We start from the raw sequence: 24,251 nt of genomic DNA on the forward strand, positions 1-24,251 counted from the left end.
AGTTAAATACGAGTTCTGAGTTCTTGAGATCTTGAGTTCCCGATTATTGAATTTCTAATTCTGACTATTCAATTTTTAAATATTGTGCATTGAAATTAATTGAGGTGATTGGTCATGTCTATTCTTCAGCATGAACCCTTTCCCTGAGCATTCATTGAATTCTTATAGAGAATCTTTTGAACAAAGATAAATGTTTTCAACTGAGTTCTTAGAAAGCAAGGAGGAGTTTTGAGAAAAAGTATATGGGAACTAAGTGGTCCAAAATGTATCATTTTTGTTACATTGAGAAAGAGAAACTTTGATTTCTAGATGAGTTTAGGTGTTCAAAATTTCTTCAGAGCATTATCTCTTCTAAGAGGGTATTTTGAGTAATTACCTCAAAATATAGAAAGTATATCTTATATATTTGAGCATGAGTATATAATTATTAGGAATAGTATTGAGCACAAATATGGGGATGAGTTTAGACAACTCAAAATCCTTAAAATCCATGTCTTGCAAACATGGGTAAAGGATCATACTTTTTAGATGAATCCTTATTGTGTTGAGGATCCAACTAGTTGAGATTTTCGATAACCCATAATGGTATAGGATAGTTCGAGCAGCCTGGGTGAGATGCAGTATCATCACATAGCTAAAACTCATTGTTGTCATTTAGAGAATCTCCTAAATAGAGTTAAAATGTATTTTCATGTATCACTTATTATATTAAGTACATAGATGTGTAAGTTTCTTAAAGCTTTAAATGATTTTATTCTTTTAACTCTTAACATTCAACTTGAATATATTTTGTCTATTACTATACTTTCTTTTAGTTGTTTTGCTTCAGCTATATAACATACTCATACATTCAATGTACTAATCTCATTGGACCTGCATCTTTTTTTATGCAAACACATGTGTTCAGAATCATCAATAAATGTTCTGTTGAGATCCCTCTACAATCTAGACAGTTTTGGTGAGCCTCATTGCATTTCAAAGGACATCACATTTACTTTCATTTTGGTTGTTTTAAGGCATCGTGGGTCTTGTTTTGACACCTATTAAAAACAATCGAGGCCTCATAGATAGTTAGAGTTTCAGAGTCTCCCAATATTTTTCTTTTATTTTGAGATGTTTTGCAAGATATTATATTTATAATATTGACTACTTTCAAACATTTGAGTTGAGTTTATTTGAGATAAACAAATTAATTGTACATTTAAAGCTCTTTATTTCTTGAGTTAAGTCTTCTGCTAAGTAGTCATTCAGTCCAAGATTTTACATGGGGACCAAAAATGCTCCTCGAGTGCCAGCCATGTCTAGGGTGTAGGCTCAAGCATAAAAAACATGGTATCAGAGCACTAGTTCAAGGGTCCTTGGCTGTCTTTGAAGTCATGTATAGTAGAGTCCTTCTTATCGGTGTCAAGCACACCACATTTATAATTTGGAGGATACGACATTTAGGAATATTTCACTTCATTTTTACTCCTTTTCATGTCATAGAGTTCAACTTGATAAAAAATTCTTCTAATTCGTGCATACATGTGTCTTTTCAGATCATGCCTACACAAAGAGTTGTTCGAGGATGTCCTACTAGGAGGAATGCTGATCCTCAAGATCAAGACGCTCCCCATGCACCAGAAGTGCAACCTCTACAGGGAAATGTAACCAAAGCTAAGTTTAGAAATATAATTCAGATGCTAACACGGTTTGTGGCAAAACAAGATGTTCAACTACGAGCGGGTCGCTAAAATGTTGTTGATAAATCTAGATCCATGAACTCTTGAGAATGAATCCCCTGGAGTTCATTCGGTTGAAGGTCACTGAGGATCCAGTAAACTTCATGGAAAAGCTTCAAAATTATTTGAGGTAATGCGTGTTGTTGATACAGAGCGTGTAAAGTTAGCCTAATATAAGTTCAAACGTGTTTCTAGAACATTGTATGATTACTGGAAGAAGAACAAGGTAGAGGGGCACCACTTTTATGCTGGGCTATCTTTAAAGATGCTTTCTTGGGGTGCTTCTTTCCCTAGAATGAAGGGAAACTATGGTGAGAGAGTTCGTGAATATAAAATAGAAAGTGATGAGTATGGATGAGTAGAACTTGAAGTTTATTCAGCTATCACGTTATGCATTAGATATGGTGGCAGATATGAGGAGCAGGATGAGTTTGTTCATGTCTTGGATATCCCGCATATCCAACAAGGAAGGTAAGGAAACTATATTGATAGGGGACACGGACATAGCTAGACTCATGATTCATGTGCAGAAGGTTGAGGTGGATGATTTAGAAGAGAGAGGAATTTTGCGACAAGGGTCCAAGACAATAATTAATGAAACTGGCCATCAGAAAACCAGAAATGGGAATCGGTCATCTTTTCAGTAGAGGTCATCTGGACCTGCTCCATCTTCAGCTAGTTCAGATGCACCTAAAAACAGGAATGATTCCACGAATAAGAGTTTTTTGAATTTCAGAGCTCAAGGTACTTAGTCTTTTGGTAGTGTGGCACAAGGGGCTAGTTGGACCCCCGTTTGCACAAAGTGTTGGAGAAACCACCCTAAAGAATGTCGTGATAGCTCTAATGGTTGTTGCATGTATTGTCACACAAGTTAGTTCATGAGACATTTCCCTAAGAATAGGTAGGTATATAGGGGAAATAGAGTCTAATATACTTTAGAAACTTTAGTATATATGACTTCTTAGAAAGGAGCTACTTCAGGAACATGCGGACATACAAAACCCTTTGTGTGCAATGGCTAGTCGCCAGGATTAGGAGAACTCGCCTTATATTGTACCCGATATGGTTAAAGTCTTTATTCTTTGTGTTTATGCCTTAATTGATCTAAGTGCTAGTTTGTCTTGTGGGACTCCTTATATAGCCATGAGGTTCTACATTTCCCCAAACAACTTCTTAAGCCCTTCAGTGTTTCCACACCTGTGGGTGAGTCTGTTTTAGCATAAAGAGTCTATCGTCATTGTACCATCTCTTTATATCACAAGGACACCATGGGAGAGTTAGTTAATTTAGACATGATGGACTTTAATGTTATTTTAGGTATGGACTGAATTCATGCTTGTTATGCCTCCGTCAATTGTAAAACCCAAGTAGTTAAGTTTAAGTTTCCAGATGAGAAAATTTTAGAGTGGAGGACAAGTTCAGCAGTGCCTAAGGGTCATTTCATTTCATACCTTAAGGCCATAAAGTTAGTTTCTAAGATTTGTATCTATCATTAGTTTGAGTGAATGACTTTAGTGTTAAGACACCATCTATTCAGTCAATTCCAGTTGTGAGTAATTTTCCAGAGGTCTTTCCAGACGATCTTCTCAGAGTATCTCTTGAGAGAGAACTAGTTCTCGGAATAGCTATTATTTCTGATGTTCAACCCATTTTTATTCAGCCATATAGAATGGCTCCCGCTGGGTTCAAAAAGTTAAAAGACTAGTAGAGAGATCTTCTCGATAAAAGTATCATTTGACCAAGTGTCTCACCTTGGGGTGCTCCTATCTTATTCGTGAGGAAGAAAGATGGTTCCCTTAGGATGTGTATTGATCACCCTCAATGAAACAAGGTCGCCATAAAGAATAAGTATCCACTTCCAAGAATTGATGACCTTTTTGACCAACTTCTGAGCACCACTTGTATCACTAAGGTTGACCTCTTATCTGGCTATCATAAGTTTAAAGTGAGAGAAAGTGACATCTCGAAGACATCATTCATGACCCGTTATGGTCATTATGAGTTCCTTGTTATGTCCTTTGGTTTGACTAATGATCCTACAACACTCATGGATATTATGAACAAAATATTTAAGTAGGATCTGGACGTGATTTTTATTTTATGTATTGATGACATATTGATATATTCATGGAATGAGGAGGACCATACTAGGCATCACAAGATACTCCTTTAAAATCTAAAGTATTAGGAGTTGTATTAAAATTTTTATAATTAGGATTTCCTAATTGAGTCTGTGGCATTCTTAGGCAATATAGTGTCTAGCTATGGAATTCGAGTTGACACTTAGAAGATTGACACAGTGTAGAATTTTCCCAAACCTATGTCCCAAAATGATATATAGAGTTTCTTGGGATTTGTTAGTTACTACAGATGGTTTGTCGATGGGTTTTTATTTATTTTGTCGCCACTGACTAAGTTGACTCAGAAAAAAGCTAAGTTTCAATAGTCTGAAGGTTTTGAGCAAAGCTTTTAGGAATTCAAAACTCAGTTAACTACTTTCCTAGTATTTAGCCTACCAGAGGGTACAAATGGTTTTGTCATCTATTGTTATGCATCTAAAGTGGGACTTGGTTGTGTATTGATTTAGTATGGTAATTTTATTGCCTATGCCTTGAGGTAGCTTAAGATTCATGAGAAGAACTACCTGACTCATGATTTTGAGCTGGTAGCAGTGGTTTTTACTCTCAAGATATGGTGTCACTATCTCTATGGAATTTAAGTGGATGTGTTCAGAGACCACAAGACTCTCCATTATGTCTTTAGTAAGAAGGACCTACACCTTTGAAGAAAGAAGTGGTTGGACTTATTTAAGGATTATGACATAAGTATTCTCAATCACCCGGTAAAGCTAGTGTTATTGCTGATGCCTTGAACATGTTTTCCATGGGGAGTAGTACTCATGTAAAGAAAAGAAACAACGAATTTGCAAAGGAAGTTCACAAAAACTCACCTTGGGGAGTCCGTTTGTAGATTCTAGTGAAGGTGGAGTTGTCGTGATGAATGGGGTTGAATCATCATTAGTTTTAGAAGTGAAGGAGAAATAGGAAAAACATCGTATTTTACTTGAGTTGAAGGAAAATTTGCGTAAGCAGAAAGTGATGGTCTTTGCACAAGGGGGAGATTGTGTATTGAGCTCTCAAGGTAAGCTGTGTATTCCAAATGTGGATGATTTCCTAGAGAGAATCATGGAAGAATCCCATAGTTCTAGATATTTGATTCAACCAGGTGCCACCAAGATGTACCATGATTTGAGAGAGGTCCATTGGTGGAGTGGGATGAAGAGTTGCATTGCAGAGTTTGTTGCTATGTGCCCAAATTGCCAGCAATTCAAGGCTGATCTTCAAAGGTCATGTGATGTAGATCATAATATACCACTTCCAGAATGGAAGTGGGAGATGATTACTATGGACTTCATTATTGTCTTACCATTGTCTCTCATACAACATGATTCCATTTGGGTGATTGTGGATTGGATGACCAAATCAACCCTTTTTTTGCCTATAAAGATTTATAATATAGCAGAATAATATGAAAAATTGTACATTTGTGAGATAGTTTGACTGCATGGAATTCCCTTGTCCATTATTTCAGATAGAGGTACTCAGTTTACTGTGCAGTTGTGGAAATCATTTCAGAAAGTTTTGGGTTCAAAGGTGACCCTTAGTGCTACCTTTAATCCTCAAACTGATAGTCAAGTAGAGCGCACAATTCACACCTTTGAGGAAATGTTGAGAGCTTGTGTCTTGGAGTTCAAAGGTAATTTGAATGACCACTTGCCTCTTATTGAGTTTGTATATAATAATAGCTATCACTCAAGTATTCAAATGGCTCTGTATGCGGCTTTATATGGTCAAAGGTGTAGATATCCTATAGGCTGGTTTGAGGGTTGTGAAGCTGAGCTGATAGGACTAGGTTTTGTTCATCAATCTATGGAGAAGGTGAAGACAAATCAAGAGAAGTATATAACACTGTAGAATCATTAGAAATCCTATACTAATGTTAGAAGAATATCTTTGGATTTTTAGGTTGAGGATTGTGTATATCTAAAAGTTTCACCTATGAAGGATCTTATGAGGTATGTAGGAAAGGAAAGCTCAATTCCCGTTACATTCATCCTTACTAAATATCCAAAAGGGTTGTTAATGTATTATGAGTTGGAGCTACAACCAAAGTTAGCAGTTGTCTGTCCAATATTTCATATTTCTATGCTAAAGAAGTGTTTGGGTGATCGTTCACTAATTGTGCCGAAAGGACCGTCTATCCTATGAGGAGATTCCAATTTTCTAAGTTGAGAACCAAAGTGGTTACATCAGTCAAAGTCTTGTGGATGAACTAATTTTTTGAGGAGGCTACATAGGAAGCCGATGAGGATATGAAAAAGAGTTACCCTCATCTCTTTTCTTCCGACTCAGCTCCAATCTAAGGTACTAACTCGTTGTAAGGCACTCTTTCATTTAGATATGTTGAGTGTATGTTGTTTTTGTATGCTCATATTGGGATGATAGTTTCTTTCCTACTCTTTTTATGCTAGCTTGAGTTCCATTTGAGGATGAATGTTCCCAAAGGGGAGATATTGTTACACCTCGGGATTTGAAAAGGTAAAAGTGAGTTAATGGGTAAGTCAACAAGCCTAAAAGAGGCCAGGGACCCTTCACGACACCTTAAGTGATTAGTTTTTGGCACCACTAGCCGTTTAGGGATAGTGGTCTACTGTTTAAGGAAATCGGAATTTGTCCTCACTTGTACGGATCCCTAGACAGTCCGCTTACAAGTGTATGGGATGTAGAGGGAAGGCATTCCTGCAATGAAAGATTGCCAAACTTAAGGTGCTCTACACAGTTTTATTTACGGCCAGTGAGCCCTTGTACATACTGTCTAACCTTCCATATAAGTGACCTATCAACTTTCTTATGCCATTGCTATTTTGGTCGTTTCCTATGTGGTTAATACCTAAGCTATGTCATTTTAACCCCTATTCTAAGCCTAAATAACGACATTTTTACACCTAGATAAGGGCTTAAATAGTGCTAGCCAGTTCTTCTACATTCATTAATACTTCAAGTCTTTAGAGCAAGGTTCCAAGAGGAGAAAAAGCTAGGGTTTCAAGCATTCTTTGAGCTTCATTGACTTTTCTCAGAACTTTGTTCCTCGAGGTATGTAAGGCTATCATAATGTTGGACTAGTTTCTCCCTACAACTACTTTCAAATCAGTAAAAGAGTAATTTAGGGTTATATCCTTCGATATGAGTATTCTTGAGATGAGTTAATGTTGAATTCTGATTTCTTGAGTTCCAAATTATTGAATTGCTAAATATTGTGCATTGAGATTTATTGAGTTGATTGTTCATGTTTATTTTTCAACATGAACCCTTTCCCTGAGTATTCATTGAGTTCTTATTGAGAATCTTTTAAACAAACGTAAATGTCTTAAACTGAGTTCTTAGAAAGCAAAGAGGAGTTTTGAGAAAATAGTATAAGGGAACTAAGTAGTCTCAAATGTATCATATTTGTTACATTGAGAAAGAGAAACATTGATTTCTAGATGAGTTTAGGGGTTTAGAGTTTCTTTAGAGCATTATCTCTTTTAAGAGGGTATTTTGAGTAATTACCTAAAAAAAGAGAAAGATTATATCTTATACATTTGAGCATGAGTAAATAATTATCGGGACTAGTATTGAGCACTGATTCGGGAATGAGTTCAGACAACTTTAAATCATCATAAACCATGTCTTGCCAACATGGGTAAAGGATCATACTTTTTAGATGAATCCTTCTTGTTCAGTGGATCGACTTAGTTGAGAGGTTTTATACCCTAGCACGGTATATATATGACAATTCTGATAGTGTGCGCAAGATGCAGTATCATCACATAGCTAAAAGTGATGGTTGTCGGTTAGAGAATCTCCCATATAAAGTTATAGTATATTTTCATATATCATTTATTATATTGTGTTTAGAGATGAGTAATTTTTTGTAAAGCTTTAAATGATTTAACTCCTCTATCTCATTACATTCTTGAGTATATTTTATCTATTACTATCCTTTCTTTCAACCGTTTTGCTTCGGCTATATAACATATTGTTACATTCAATGTATGACGTCATTCGACCTGCATCTTTTTGTGATGCAGACAAAAGTTTTCAGGATCATCAACACGGGCTTCATTGAGATGACTCTACACTACATAATGATTTTGTGAGCCCTCTTACATTCTGGAAGATTCCACATTTACTTTCAGTTTAGTTTATTTGAGGCGTCGTGGGTCTTTTCTTGAAACATATCTTAAACATTAGAGGCTTCATAAATAGATATAGTTCAAGAGTTACTTAATATTTCCCTTTTATTTTTCGATGTTTTGCAAACTATTATATTCATCATGTTAAGTACATTCAGACTATTGCGTTAAGTTTATTTGAGATAAATGAGTTAAACTCTCAATTTAAAGCTCTTTATTTCATGAGTTAAGTCTTCCGCCAAATTATCAGCCAGGCCATGGGTTCTTTTGGGGACCAGAAATGGTCCCCGATTGCCAGCCACATTCATGGTGTAGGCTCGGGGCGTCATAGTATCCCTCCACCCAATAATTCAGAAAGTGAACTCTGTTCTCTAGTATTTCATTTCTTTGAAAATCTAGGGTTTTACGAAAAGCATGAATGTCTTTTTATTTAAGTCTCTTCTCATAAATAGTCTATTAATACATGTTTTCCGTATGATTCAGTATCCTTACTTAAGTATATTTTCATGAACCTTCAAAATATAGATATTTCATGTCTCTAGATTATGCTGTTTTAAATTGCATGTTTCCTTCACAATATAATAATTATCATGATCTGTGTTTTACCCAGTTTATCAATTTCCACATATTTTAGAATTCTTTTAGATAAAGTGTCTATTAGTCAATTTCATAGATCAGAGTAAGCTTCAATATTATAATTTTTGCAAACCATCAGGGTGATTTCCGATAAAATATACTATTAATGGTGTTTTCAGGTAATATATATCATTAGACTATTAGTATTTTCATGAGTCATGATTTAGGATTTAGGTCCAGTATTATAGATTCCTTTCTAAATCCCAGTTCATTTACATTACTTTTATGCATTTTAATTTAGCCATATCAAGTGTCCCATATACCTACAAGTCTCACGATTAAAAATTACATAACTTATATATGTGTAATCATCTAATAGACAAGGAGCTTCGGCTTATAACAGTAAGGTATATGACATGGATAGCATCCATGTTCTTTTGAACATATTTCAGAAAGTAAGTTCCCGTTAGTATTGTACTCGAAATGCCATCAATGATCTTGGATAAGTTTAGTTATAATTTTTTTATTAGTAGTATGGAGTCAGGTATGGCATCCATGATTATAAAATCATTCTTAGGATATAATTACTTATGTTCAGTTAGGACTAGTATTTAACATCAATTCAGACTAGGGTCAGTCTACCCAAGTCCCAGAACTACGTGATAGTGTAGGCCTAGGTAGCCTTTCTTGGTGCATGCTCTAAATTTACTTGTTCTGCGTCAGATAAAATAAACATTTATACCTTAGTAAGGTATATTGGGCCCTTTTTTTATAGGGATTGTACATCGAATTCCATGTTTTGAACGCATTGTTATTTGTCGGTTACTAGTATTTCCCAAGGTTCAGTTTTAGTTATTGCATTGACTTTTTACATAGTTATATCAGTTCAGTACTTATCAGTTGCATGTTTTACTACTTTGTCATTGCCATTCAAATTATATATGCCAGTTGTATTTAGTTCAACATTTCATATTGGGCATGTTTAGCATAATTGTATAATGCATGTCTCAAATACTCAGTACATTTAAAGTACTGACCACATACCTTTCTTTGCTATATTATCTTTTCAGAGGTCTTTTAGTAGTGAAGTGATTTTAAAATGAGAAGGTTAATGATCTTATCATGATAATGATGGTGTAATAATTCCATCTAAGGTTATAAAAGAGGAGGATGAGGTTTTACTATGAGAAATAGTTAAATGAGTGCCCTTAGCTGGCTCCGAAAGAGTTTGTTAGAGTACTAAGCTTCAATATGGTGGTAAGGAGTAATAGTCTTGAGATGAGATTCCCTATAGAGAGGTATAGAACCCGAACGCAAGGATTTGGGTTAATTGAATATAGTGAACGTGTACCATTAGACTCAAACCTTAGTAACAGTAACTCTATTCCATACCCAGTCCAGCTGCCATTCGAGGACGAATGATCCCAAGGTGGAGATATTGTAACACCTCAGAAATTTTTTGAGTTAAGACTCATACCATTCTTCATTGTGAGTAGGATTTTACTGAGGACTTTAAAATTTCTTGAGTGTTAAGGTCACTAGATGTAGCACCTAGAGTTCCAAAAAGAACTAAAGATAGTTTATTCAAGTCATTCCTAAGTTCTTCTAAGTTTTGGGTCAACTTCAAACGACCATAGCATTTAATACAATATGAGTTAGGTGGCTCGTAAGATATCTAATGAAAGGTCATTGAATAATCTTTCTAACACCACTAAGTTTTCTAAGTTTCGAGGTTGGATGAGCAAAATATTCCTATTTGAAGTCAAGCTATCTAGTTAAGAAAAGTACCCGAAAATAGTAAATGGTATTTTGGTTTTTTTCTTGCCCAGTCAGATTTAATTCGTTTTTAGCAAGGTTTTAAGGATCTAATCCGATTGGGTTCAGTTTTATAACCCTAATATACACCTAGAGTTTTAGTTTAGAGTTCAAGAAGAGAAAAGAAAAGAAAAGAGGAAAAGATCAAGGCGTTCGTCGAGGTTCTTGAGTTTTGTTGCGGATTTTCGCCATGGGTTTGATCCCTAAGAGGTATGTAATTTTCCATAGTGTTGGGTTCATTCACCCTCATGCCAAACATGATTTTCATATTCGAATTCGTCCATAAATATTGAATGATTAAAGTTCTTGATAAGTCTTCTTGAAGTTCAATTCTAAATCTTGTTTTGTTGGGGTTTTGATTATTTCTTGAGATGAAAGTGAGTGTTTTGAGGGATGTATTCAGTAGATTAGTGTGTACTTATGTTGAGAAATCGAATCCAAGTTATTGGTTAAGAAACCATTTGAATGTAGGTTAACTAGGGTTAGAAAATGAGCAAAGAAAGTCGTCGAGGTTTTCTGGGTTGGGGTACTATGCCAGCCAATGTGCCCCAACCACACCTCTGTAGCTAGAGGGCTGGAACTCTGCACCACTGAGTTTGCTAGGGTCGCCTTCCCCCACCCATTCTCCATCGTTTCGCCCGTTTGAGTGTTTTAAAAGGGTACCGTCAACCCCTATCGATTCTAAACACTCTAAACTACTTCTAAACACCTAGAAATCATTCACAACTTGAATCATAACCTTGAATTCATAATTCACATTCAAGGTAGAGTTAAGATTTAAGCCTTGAGAGTTCTTTTGAATATTTTGAGAAAGTCCCTTTGAGTCTTTTGAGGAGTCTTCTACAAATTCATATAACTTGTTTCAAGACTCGAGCAAGTGAGCATAAGAATGACGAGAATGTATTCATGAGCCTACTTTATCATCACGAGATCCTTTATATCATGAATCATAACTCTTGAATTCATATTTCAAATTCAAGAGAGAGTTAAGAGTAAAGTTCAAGAAAGTCTTTGAGTTCAATTGTGAATCCTTTTAGATCAACTATAGATTTTGAGTTATGTTTTGGGCAAGTAAGTATGAGAATGAGAAAGTTGTATACATGAGTTCCATATTGTTATTCATACCCTCGAGTCTAGTCGTTCATGCCCAATAATTCCGCATGAACTCCATATGTTGAGTATCTTTGAGCGGAGTAGTATCATCAAGTTCTAAGTCTTGAGTATTGAGTTCCTAATCCCTTTTGAGATTTTATTACTAATCATGAGACTATTGCATATTACCCATGGAGTCCTTGAGTAGAGTTGTTCATGCCCAGAATTCCACATGAGCCCTATAAATCGAGCAGTCTGGAGATGATTAGAAGATTCTTGAAGTCCTTGAGTTGAGTAGTTCATACCCATAATTCTGCAAGAACCCTCTGATTCGAGCATTGTTGAAACGAGTATTACCATTGAAGTCCTTGAGTTCTGAGTTGTTGAGTCTAGAGTATTGAGTTCTATGTATCGTTATTGAAAACATCAAATTGAGTCGTTCACGCCCATAAGTCGGCATGAACTTTATTCTGAGAAGTCATTTTACAATTTTTTTTAAACTTGTTTTAAGACTTGAGTTTAGAAAGAGTAGAGTCGAGTTCATTTTCTTTAAAATGATATATGGGAACTAAGTAGTCCCAAAAGTAAATGTTTTCACATTTAAAAGAGGAGGAAATCTGAGATTTACGAAAGAGTTTTGAGCAGTTTGAGTAACATCTCTTTTTAGAGAAACATTCTGAGTAATAATTTCAAACCACAGAAAGACTTATGTTTTTAAACGTATGAGCTGAGTATATTTTTGGGAGTAGTATTAAGCACCGATATGGGGACGAGTTCAAATAACTCAAGTCTCCATAAACCATGTAGCCAATGTGGGTAGAAAGGGTCATACTTTTTAGATGATTCCCTAATGCTTTTTAGCATAGACTAGTGGATCCACTTTATTGAGAGGTTTTATACCCTGGCAAAGTATAGGATAAGTCTAGCAGCGTGGGCGGTGCGTTATATCATCACATAGCTCATAGTGATGGTTCTCAATTAGAGAATCTCCCACAAAGTTATATTTTATTCATAGATACAAATTGAGTTGTTATTGTCTCTTCAATACATTGAGTTGCTATCTATTGTTTTAAATGTTTCTATATATTGCGTCTATTATTGTTGCTTTATCTTGATCCAAGGTTGAGTATCTTGAGTTGAGTACCTTTGAGTTGGATATCATATCTTTGAGTTGAGTATCTAATCTTTGAGTTGAGTTGAGTTGAGTGAGTTGAGAGGAGGTAAGTATGTTAACTTTTTATCAAGTTCAAGCTTATGTTTATGCTTTAGAATTCCCCTTACATGCTCGTACATTCCACATAATGAGTCATTTGGCCTGCATCGTTTCATGATGCAGATATAGTATTCGGGATCATCTACAGGCGTTTCATTGATACCACTTGCAGTTCCAGTTAGCTATGGTGAGCCTCCTTTCTTCCAGAGGATTTCATTTACTTTTCAGTTCTGTGAGAATGTCGTAGGTCTTGTCCCGACTTCCATCTTTGTCAATTAGAGGCTTCATGGATAGACTATAGTGTTTAAGAAGTCTGTTTCATTTATTTTTTTTTATTTGTTTTAAAGATTTGAATTGCCTATATCTGGCGAGTTAAATATATTATTTTATTCAGAGTTAATCTTTTGAGTTAAAGATTTTTTAAGTAAGTTCAATGAATTTTATTTAGTTTTAAGCTTTGTATGCTTGAGTTAGTCTTCCGTTTGTAGTCATCCAGGATGAGAGTTCACTTAGGGACCAACAATGGTTCTCGAGTACCGTCCACGTCTAGGTTATAGGCTTGGTTCGTGACAAAATCAACAAAAAGTAAATTAATGAAAAATAATCAACCTAGATCAAACAATTTTAGAAAATTGTTGAGGCCTACACGAGACAGAGAGTGGGAAGATTACTTAATTTGAATTACCCTGGAATAACCATTAGGCATATCTTGCACAATCCAACCAAAAGGACCCCGCCCATGATTCCCATACTTATATTTACATGAACCTTGTTTTATTTTGTAAAGACAAATCCACAACAACCTAAATATTTTTAGGATGTTGGTGGAAGAAGCGGAGAAATTATATTTCACGAATAGGGACAAGATCAGAAATAATTTGAAATAGTGTTGGAATCTACGATTCAATTTTTTTCTAGATCTTAGTATAAGAAATGAAAACTAAATAGGATCTAGAAAGTATTGATTTTCATATTCAAATATAATTTCAAATTATTTCTAATTTTTTCCCTATTCGTGAAATAAAATTTCTCTGCTTCTGCCACCAACATCATATAGGTAATTAGGTTGTTGTGGAATTGTCTTTTGACACAATTCAATAAGGTTCATGTCAATATAAAATTGAGAATTGTAGGAGGCACCCTTCTGGTTGTTTTGTACAAGATATGCCTAATGGTTACTCCAAGGTAATTCAACTTAATTTATCTTTCCACGTTCCGTCTCATGTAGGCATCAACAATTTTCTAAAATTTAATGAGTTGGGTTGATAATTTTTCATTAATTTTCTTCTTATTGATTTGTTATCAAATAACTATTGTATGTACGGTCCACTACTCATTATTGTGATTCCCCTTCTTTTTGGTTAGACATTATCAGTTCATCCTATATTTGATAGTGTTGATTCTCCTGTCATTTGGTTCTAATTTTTGGTTTTCCTTGAAAGATTTCGAGAAAGTGCTTTGAATGGTTTTTCATAATAATATGAACCCTCTATTGATATTTTATCGGTCGAGATGATTTTACCGTTCATAGTATTACACTAATATGATTTTAAATTATTCATTTTACCCCTAATAACAAGATTTATAGCAACAAAAATATTTATGACTTCTTTTAGACCACAAGTTTTAAAAGTCCTTTTTTCTTTCTTAAAATTTGTGTCTAATCACAGTACATCATATAAATTTGGATGGAGGGAGTATTACTTAATTATTTATGTAGAATATTTTTGAGATATTTGGGTACAATTTTTTTTTAATATGTATAAAAGGAAACAAAAAAGTTGAGTCAAATTGGATGGGTTGGGTTATAACACACCATTCAGCCCAACTTGACCCATCATATCTTAGCCCAAGATCGATTTGGACTAGGTTGGGCGTTAACCCATCAATTATTTCAGATCATCTTAACCCGCCCAAAAATAGCCAAAGCTATCCATTTTCTACCACAATGCATTGAGTGGTTGTCGATGCTCGTTGTGGATGGTAATTGGAGTAGGATCGTGCCTCAAAAGTTGAAGATAGAGTAATGATAAAAAAGTCTATCTATATAAGTGAGTAATTATTTAATGTTAAATTCCATTCAATATTAAACAATTCATACCTATTAAAAACAAACTAGGAATTATATCACAAAGAAAAACATTGAATAAATTGTAATATAAATAATACAAATTTAGACTTTCCGCAAATAGAAATTAATGGCACCTCAATCAAAGATTCTTTAGTCTTTACATAGTTAGGTGGCCTCCTAACAAGATAAAAGACAGAGAAGTTAGAACAACACACTACTTTATGAGCTATGGGTTTAGGGTTTTGTCACGACCCAAACCGTCGTGATTTGCACTCACGCTATCCTTCCGGTGGGAGAACTATTACTACAACCTGACTAAGCAACTTATCCAAAAGCTAAGGCATTTAAAGATACGGAAGATTGTTTAAATGTCTAAAGAAATATGAAGTTTCCATAAACTCCGAAGTTTAACCAAAATAACTATCAAAATATTGCGGAAAACAACCCCTAGAACCTGAAAGTCATTGTACCAAAACTCAAGTTCAACAATTCTAAGAAGAAGGGGTACAACCCCGAAACTAACATAAGCAAAGCCTTTTTAAACAGTCTGAGTCCGAAAAGAATGGTTTAAACAAAAATAAAGGATCCATGGTAGCCTCAAAGAACTGGATCACCTTCAAATCCGGTCTCGATTAGTTATCGCCTAGCTGAGGTCTATTCGTAACCACCTCAAGATGCCATGTACTCAACAAAGAACGAGTAAGTGCACTATCATTACACAACCACAGTTTACTGGTAGGATCACGCGACTATTCGATAAAGCGAAACATATACAAGCAGTCACAACATAGTAAACATGACATGTACAAAATATATACAGAGTTATCATTTCAGGAGCAATGTACAATTCCACATTCTCAATAACAAATACATATGACAACACAATAGTACTCTCACGGAACCCATACCTAAACAGTTAGTGTGCCGGAACGTGACACATGATCCAAATTAGTGTCGGAACGTGACACCCGATCAAATGTATGTGTCGAAACGTGACACCTGATCCAATATATGTGTCGGAACATGATACCTGGTCCAATATATGTGTCAGAACGTGACACCTGGTCCAATAAATGTGTCGAAACGTGACACCCAATCCAATCAACATTACCACAATCACAATCACTCTCATAATGTACATTCTCATAATCATACAATGAAGTGTTGATTCATGGCATACAATTGTTCATTCCTACTTATTTCATTAGGTTTGATAAGTAGTGTCTCATTTACATACATGCATGCATTTCAATGAAGCAATTACCAACATATATTACACAAACATTAAATCAAACCATCACCTACCTCGAAACCATGCTTGACTTGAATCTTCCCTTTCCAGATTCTTTCCACTTGTTCTAGGTAAACAAAAAATTAATATAACTCAAGGATCAATAAATTAAGGTCTAATTATTCGGATTATAACAAACCCAATCACCCAAGACCAAACCCATGATCCTAAGGTGCAGTTAAGGATTTTTCCCACCCTTCAACTTCAGGCCAAATCCCTCCCCCAATGATAATTACCCATGAATCTAAGTTCTATAGATCGAAAATGTGATTAGAGGAGTAAAATTCGTACATTTAGCACCAAAAGTTGTGGAAAACTGTCAAGAATTCGTCATGGGTCGTCTCCTAACTCTTTAGAACGAATTTTGCATAAAAATAACAGAATTGGGGTTTTCCCCCAACTTAAGTCGCGAATGGCCCACTCCAGCGGACCCCATCCCACCATATCAACCCAACCCTGGGTGGGTTAATGTCGCCCCGATGGCTTGCACGGAGACAGAAGCTCAGAATATGAGTTCCAACTCCATGTCCCAACACACCTTCAAACCTTGACATTCAAAAACTACATGTTCACGCTAAGATCATTTTTAAGAGTTCTACTCGCCAAAATTTGGTTTCGTAAAGTCGTACGAGCTTCTTAACGTCTTGGCTATCCGCTCATATAATCAAATTAATAATTGAATCTATCATTCATTACCAAATTTTTCTTGACCTCACCTGAATCAGATTTTGTCCAAATCTGGAGTAGGCTAGGAATTCCCAAGTCACTACTCAAAAGTTTTCTGGCCCATCTTTTTCCCCATTGGATTTTCCATAACGACAAGAACATGTCATTACAATAGATACCAATTTACCTATCACTCGTCCCCAAGTGATAAACTAGGAAAAAATTGGCTAAGGTAAGAGTAGAGCAGTATCTCAATCGTTGAATAGCTGGGGATACTTGTCTTGCATGTCCTTCTTAGTTTCCCAAGTACCTTCCTCAATCGGACGATGCTTCCATTAGATTTTCACAAATGCAATATCCTTTGACCTTAACTTGAAAACCTCCCTATCTAGAATGGGTATAGGCTCCTCCTTATAAGGTAGATTATCATTAAGCAAGACCGAATCCCAACGAATAATGTAGTTTCCATCATCATGATATTTCTTCAACATAAACACATAAAATACCAGGTGCACTCCCGATAACCCTAGGGCAAAGCCAATTCATAAGATACCTCTCCCACAAATTTAAGAACTTCAAACGACCTAATATACCTCAGACTAAGCTAACCTTGCTTACCAAACCTCATCAATCCCTTCATAATGCACAAACTATCATAGATCTTATCTATATTTCCTTCTCACGACATGAACTTCACATGAGCTTAAGTTATAAAAATTTGATCTTTAGACATGAGGTACTTATTAAGTGAGAATCAAACTTATTTAACTAAAGAAGGAATAATCAAGACACCACCCCTCGAGGGATATGTCCAAGCATACAAATCCTCTAACAAAACTATCGAAATACTAGATTAGTAATTGTGATTATAGATTACCCTTAAGAACAGTAGAGTTGGACCTAGTGATACCAACTTTCAACAACACATAATCGATACATGACCTCGACGACTAGATGAATATTAAGATTTCTGGACAACCATAAATACACATGGTAGCTCTTCTATAAATTCTCATAAGAAAAGTGGTACATGTAGAAACACTAAAATACTTTAACAACTCCAAGACATCACCAAATATGTCAGCTGAAATAACCAAGTCTTGCCAATCATCCCACTCCACCAAGAGAACATGGTAGGGTCAGTACACGTGATCCACCACTAGGGATCCACCGACAAAAGTGAAAGCACACGTGAGCATAGCTAGTTAATCATACTCACCACCATTAACAAAATGAAATATATGGTCACATAAAAATTTTACGGAATAACACTAAAGGTTTTCCTCTAAAGAGTCGATACCAGTCATTTCCATTCAGTTGACTCCACATACTCCTCACATCATTGCACTGATGCCCACACTCTCAATACTAACAACCATCATAAACACTCCGACCATTTACATTATTCTAAACAAACACTTTTAAATGAAAATCTTTCATAGATACTTTAATAATCAATAGTAATAAACCTTACGACTCAACCCAACCCAGGTGTAAGTCCTTTCAAATGCTCAATACCTGAGACAACTAATCATTTCACCCCTTACAAATTCATACCTTGAAAAAATATATCACCACGAATGTAGACTTACAATGAAAAAATTGAATTATAAATTCAATTGTATAACAACATCCCCTTATTTATCAGCATTAGCTTATAGCTTGAAGATTTTTATGAATTCATTGTTCTTAGCTTATCATTGATCGCATCTTAATCGATCTTACAATATCTTTCCCTAAAAATTCAATTGTGCTTATTACTACACTCAAAAACAAAAACAAAACACTTATCATCACACTCGAGCTAATGTTCGTGCACTCATTTCTCAAGTCTTTTTCAATAGTTTTTAACCAATCTGATTGACTTGTGACACTATTACCATAGCAACAACAAAACGAATGAAATCACGCGTCTCTGAACCCAATTATCTACCCCTCTGAAGTATCTCTTTAACATTTGCAATCAAATAAAATATTCTTGCTCTCGCGTTTCTCTAAAGGTTGTACTACATACCACTATTTTTTTTTCATTATGACTCTAGCTCATTAAAATTCTATTAGAGTGGTGTCCTACCATCTCTTAAAACTTTCCATACAACCACGCTACTCACAAAATATTAGAAAATCACAATCTTAGATACTCGCAAGTCGTAATTACTCTACAAAAAAGCACTTAACCAACAATCTTATTATATAGTTGCATCCCATCACAATCCATCACGAACTCTTATTACCATTATGCTCAGTTAGCCCTGCTATCACTACGAAGTCAACCTTTTCATCTACATGATACCTCAAACTAAGGTATACTCATAAAATTCAAAGGACTAACACAATTTTATACCCACTTTATTACTAAAAACTTCAATAGCCTTCACCCAAGTATATTCAATGGTACTTTCTTTATCCATAAGCTTGTCATTCCGGTATCAATCCACTCATTTATGGCTTAAGATAGAATCGACAGTCCTCATACTACCATACTCTTCTTAACAAACAAGACAAAAGCACCCCACAGGAAAGCACTAGGACGAATGAAAACTTTATCAAGAAGCTCCTGGATTTGAGCTTTAAGCTCTCTCAATTCTGCCAGAGCCTTGCGATAAGGAGGAATAGAGATGGAGCGAGTGCGAGGTTCCAAGTCAATGCAGAAATGTATATTTCTATCCGGAGGAATACGAGGCAAATTTGTAGGAAACACTCAATAGTGGGAGACTCATCATCAACATCCCGAATATGAGCCAAATAAGCTCAACATCCATGCCACACAAGTTTCCTAGCTCCCACCAAAATTATGACCTTAGCTGTCTTAGGCTTGTACACCCCTTCCCACTCTAACCTTTCCCTACCTGAGATCTCTAGATTTACCGACTTAGTACTATAATTAAGCATATCATAATGGGGAAAAACCAAGTCATGCCTAAGATTATAACAAAGTCAGTCATATCCAGAATAACAAAATCGGTCCAAGTCTGAAAACCCATAAACATAATAGGAAAACCACGATAAACATGGGTGAAGGGATTAAGGTCAGATTTGCTTATAGGTGACAACATTCATGAAGTTTTGTAAGGAACAACTAGATGATGAAAACCATTACTTTTGAAAATGCATTTAGTATTGATGGCATAACATGTATGGGTTGCTTAGTAATTGATGAATTTATGTTGCAACAATTGAGGTTAGAATTTCTACTACAATTTCCAAAATTGAGTGAATATCAAAGAGGTTCATGATACAACTACTATGATAGTAGTGATGCTTACTAGGTTAAGTTATTAAGTGTGTTACAATTGTGGAGAACCTGGACATATGAGGAGAGATTGTCCCCATCCATGCCTATCTGACCCCGTGCCACAGTAGACCAAAGCAGTGGTACCAGTGGGCAACACTAGTAATGGCAGAGAAAGTCCACAAGGTATGAGAGGAAGAAATCAGCGAGGCCGGGGAAGTTGTAATACAGGTAAGGGGAAGTGCATCCAGGAAAGAAGGTTGCCCGTCAAGATGATATGCCTCAGTTTTATGCCTTTCCAGGCAAGATCGAGGCTGAAGCATCTAATGCAATGATCACAAGTAACATTATTGTTTGTGACTGGATGACTACTATTTTGTTTAATCTGTGTTGTGCTTATTCATATGCATTAATTCCGTTTTCCTTAGGATTTGATAAAGTTTATGATGTACTTGATGCCCCCATCCATGTACGAATTTGCTCTTTTTGACTGAAGCAAAATGGAGTCCCACATTTGGATAAAACACAAAATTTGGCATTATAGGCTACAACAAATATATTATGTTGCTCTATATTCAAGAACTCATCTCTCCTCATATCCCTCAAAGTTCAGGGTATATACTTCTCCATAAAGAAATCTACAAAATATTTTCGAAGTCATGAGTAGTGCATTTACTAGTCGGCACTCAACATTAGACCACCATCACATTCTAGTCTCCCTTGGTAAATCATAACCTCAACACCAAATCACTCTACTTATCCCTCTTATGAAGCAGCTCATGACAATCAACAAGAGAATCATGTTGGTCACTAGTCATTACATGCCCACATTGACATACTTATTTTAAAGGACACATACTCTCTTGCTAGTGTTGGTGTTACCACTTTTGTTGCCCTAGTTTGGACCACATCGTGAAGGAGGAAAGATACCAATTTGTATCACCCAGATACCAATTGGATTCAAGTAATAGCATGCAAAGAGTAGAAACAAAGAGATTTCCTAAAGTCCTATAGCCTCTCAAAGAAAAGTACAGACGTCTTTGTACCGTTCCGCAAGACTCTACTAGACTTGTTTTGGTACAATGAGATGAATGAAGCTAGGGCTATAATACCAACTTTGTCACGATCTAGACAGTCCTGATTGGAACCCACATTAACCCTCTGTTGGGAGAACCATTACTACAACCCGACTAAGCAAATTATCAAAAAGCTAAGGCATTTAAAGATACAGAAGCAGGTTTAAATGTCTAAAGAAATATGGAGTTCCCGTAAACTCCAAAGTTTAACAAAAACAACTATCAAAACTATTGTTGAAAACAACCCCTAGAACTTGAAAGTCATTGTACAAAAACTCTAAGTTCAACAACTCTAAGAAAAAGGGGTACAACCCCGAAACTAACATAAGCAAAGCCTATTAAAATAGTCTGAGTAAAAGAATGGACTAAACAAAAACGAAGGATCCATGGCACCTTGATGCCCTGTACTCAATAAGGAACAAGCAAGTGCAGTATCAGTACACAACCACAGTGTACTGGTATGATCACGCGGATACTCCAGTAAGCGAAACATATATAAGCAATCACAACATAGTAAACATGACATGTACAAAATATATTTACAGTTATCATTTCAGGAGCAATGTACAATTGTATATTCTCAATAACAAATATATATGACAACATAATGGTCCTCTCATGGAACCCATATCAAAACTGTAAGTGTGCCGGAACGTGACACCCGATCCTAATTTATGTATCGAAATGTGACACCCAATCCAATGTATGCGTCCAAACTTGACACTCGATCTAATATATGTCTCGGAACTTGACACCCGTTATAATATATGTGTCGAAATGTGACACTCGATCCAATCAACATAACCACAATCACAATCACACTCATAATGTACATTCTTATAATCATACAACCAGGCATACAATTGTTCATTCATACTCATTTCATTAAGTTTGATCAATAGTGCCTCATTCACATACATGCATGCATTACAATGAATCAATTACCAACGTATATTACACNCAATTGTATATTCTCAATAACAAATATATATGACAACATAATGGTCCTCTCATGGAACCCATACCAAAACTGTAAGTGTGCCGGAACGTGACACCCGATCCCAATTTGTGTATCGGAACGTGACACCTAATCCAATGTATGCGTCGAAACTTGACACTCGATCTAATATATGTGTCGGAACTTGACACCCATTATAATATATGTGTCGAAATATGACACCTGATCCAATCAACATAACCACAAGCATAATCACACTCATAATGTACATTCTTATAATCATACAACCAGGCATAAAATTGTTCATTCATACTCATTTCATTAAGTTTGATCAATAGTGCCTCATTCCCATACATGCATGCATTACAATGAATCAATTACCAACGTATATTACACAAACATGAAATCAAACCATCACCTACCTCGAAACCAAGCTTGAATAAACCTAAGGTACTTGAATCTTCTTTTTCCGGATTCTTTCCACTTGTTCTAGGTCTACAAACACTTAATATAACAAAAGGATCAATAAATTAAAGTCTAATTATATGGATTATAACAAACCCAATAACCCAAAACCAAACCCATGATCCTAAGGTGCAGCTAGGGCTTTTTTCCACCATCTAATTCAGGCCCCTCCCCCAATGATAATTACCCATGAATCTAAATTCTATAAGTCGAAAAACTAATTAGGGGAGTAAAATCCTTACCTTTGGCACCAAAAGTCATGGAAAATTGTTAAGTATTCATCATGGGTCGTCTCCTAACTCTTTAGAATGAAGTTTGCAGAAAAATAATGAAATTGGGGTTTTTCCCCAACTTAAGTCACAAATGGCCCACTCCAGCGGGCCCTATCCCACCACAACGGCCCCACCTTGGTAGGATTAATCCTGACTCAGTGACTTGCACGAAGACAGAAGCTCAGAATTTGAGTTCCAAACCCCCAATTCACAACACACCTTCAACCCTTGACGTTCAAAAACTACATGTTCACGCTAAGATCATTTTCGAAAGTTGTACTCACCCGAATTGCACTCTGTAATGTCGTACGAGCTACTTAACGTCTTACCTATACACTCATGTAATCAAATTCATTATTTAATTTCTCATTCATTACCAGATTTCTATAGACCTCACCTAACTTAGATTTCTTCCAAATCTAGACTAGGGTAGGAATTCCCAAGTCACTACTGAAATGTTTTCTAGACCAAATTTTTTCCCATTGGCTTTTCCATAAATATGGGAATAGGTCATTACAGGTTTCACTTTACAAGTACTACCCCAACCCCTATAACTTTGTAAAAGGCTGTAATTATTTTCTATAAGCTCGAATTGATTTTCAAGCATTAATATTGGGGGCTTTCTGAAACAAGTTTATAGGCGTTGAACTACAAGATAACAAGTCATATATTCACTAATCCTAGAAAAATATGTAGAATTTGCAATTGTGAGATAATTTGGATCATCAGGGTTGCCTCACATAAAATACAAAGTACACATGTAAATATAAAAACACAAGATTTAAAATCCACAAACCAGATTATTACCTTTAGCTATTTGGATATATATGATAATTGGTAATCATTTCTCAAATGGGTCTCTTCCTAGAAATGAGTAATCTGTCTCCTGCCCTTTCTTCCAAAGTCTGTGATATAGGAAAAACCTTGAACGTCATGTTGATCTCAGGTTCAACTTTCTTGCCAAATATCATTGCTAACGGATGGTCAAAGATTACTAATTCGTAACTTGCATTTATAATATATCGAGAGCCTGTGCTTTTGATTCCATTTCAAGTGTATACCTATATGAGATTCATTGTCCATTAGAACTAATGCATGAACTTTAACGCTGATATGTATTGTTTTTGTCATGAAACTAATGATCATTATTAGTATTTCTTACTTTTAATCTTAGATAAGGTTGATACATGTGAATTCTCACTACACGACAATTCGAGATAAACTTAAGACTAAGGTGTGATAGAAGAAGAATTTTGAGAGGAAATACAAACACTTAATATAACGCAAGGATCAATAAATTAAGGTCTAATTATCCGGATTATAACAAACCCAATAACCCAAGACCAAACCCGTGATCCAAAGGTGCAGCTAGGGCTTTTTCCCACCATCAACTTCAAGCCAAAACCCTCCCCCAACGATAATTACCCATGAATCTAAGTTCTACAGATCGAAAAACGAATTAGGGGAGTAAAATCCTTACCTTTAGCACCAAAAGTCGTGGAAAACTGTCAATATTCTTCCTGGGTCATTTCCTAACTCTTTAGAACGAAGTTTGCAAAAAAAAAAAA

The 24,251-nt window shown here is 35.6% G+C and overlaps 2 protein-coding genes across 6 annotated transcripts in view; both read left to right on the forward strand.

The window, feature by feature from the left end:
* The window catches only part of LOC125853694 (RGS1-HXK1-interacting protein 1), a 1,101,770-nt gene that overhangs the window by 607,255 nt on the left and 470,264 nt on the right, over window positions 1–24,251 (forward strand). The gene's annotated exons all lie outside the window — the stretch shown is intronic.
* Window positions 4,820–5,695, forward strand: LOC125855458 (uncharacterized). Its single transcript, XM_049535185.1, has 3 exons — window positions 4,820–5,072; window positions 5,313–5,477; window positions 5,595–5,695. The coding sequence occupies exons 1-3, from the start codon at window positions 4,820–4,822 to the stop codon at window positions 5,693–5,695; spliced, it is 519 nt and encodes a 172-aa protein (XP_049391142.1).

The sequence above is a fragment of the Solanum stenotomum genome, chromosome 1, assembly GCF_019186545.1.
Source record: "Solanum stenotomum isolate F172 chromosome 1, ASM1918654v1, whole genome shotgun sequence".
Lineage (NCBI taxonomy): Eukaryota > Viridiplantae > Streptophyta > Magnoliopsida > Solanales > Solanaceae > Solanum > Solanum stenotomum.

Bases quoted from the DNA above. Each gene is read 5' to 3' on its own strand.
- LOC125855458 (XM_049535185.1), top strand. From the start codon at position 4,820: ATGGTCTTTGCACAAGGGGGAGATTGTGTATTGAGCTCTCAAGGTAAG. The intron at 5,073-5,312 runs GTGATGTAGATC...CCATTATTTCAG, and splicing joins GGCTGATCTTCAAAGGTCAT to ATAGAGGTACTCAGTTTACT. The intron at 5,478-5,594 runs GTAATTTGAATG...GATATCCTATAG, and splicing joins TTGTGTCTTGGAGTTCAAAG to GCTGGTTTGAGGGTTGTGAA.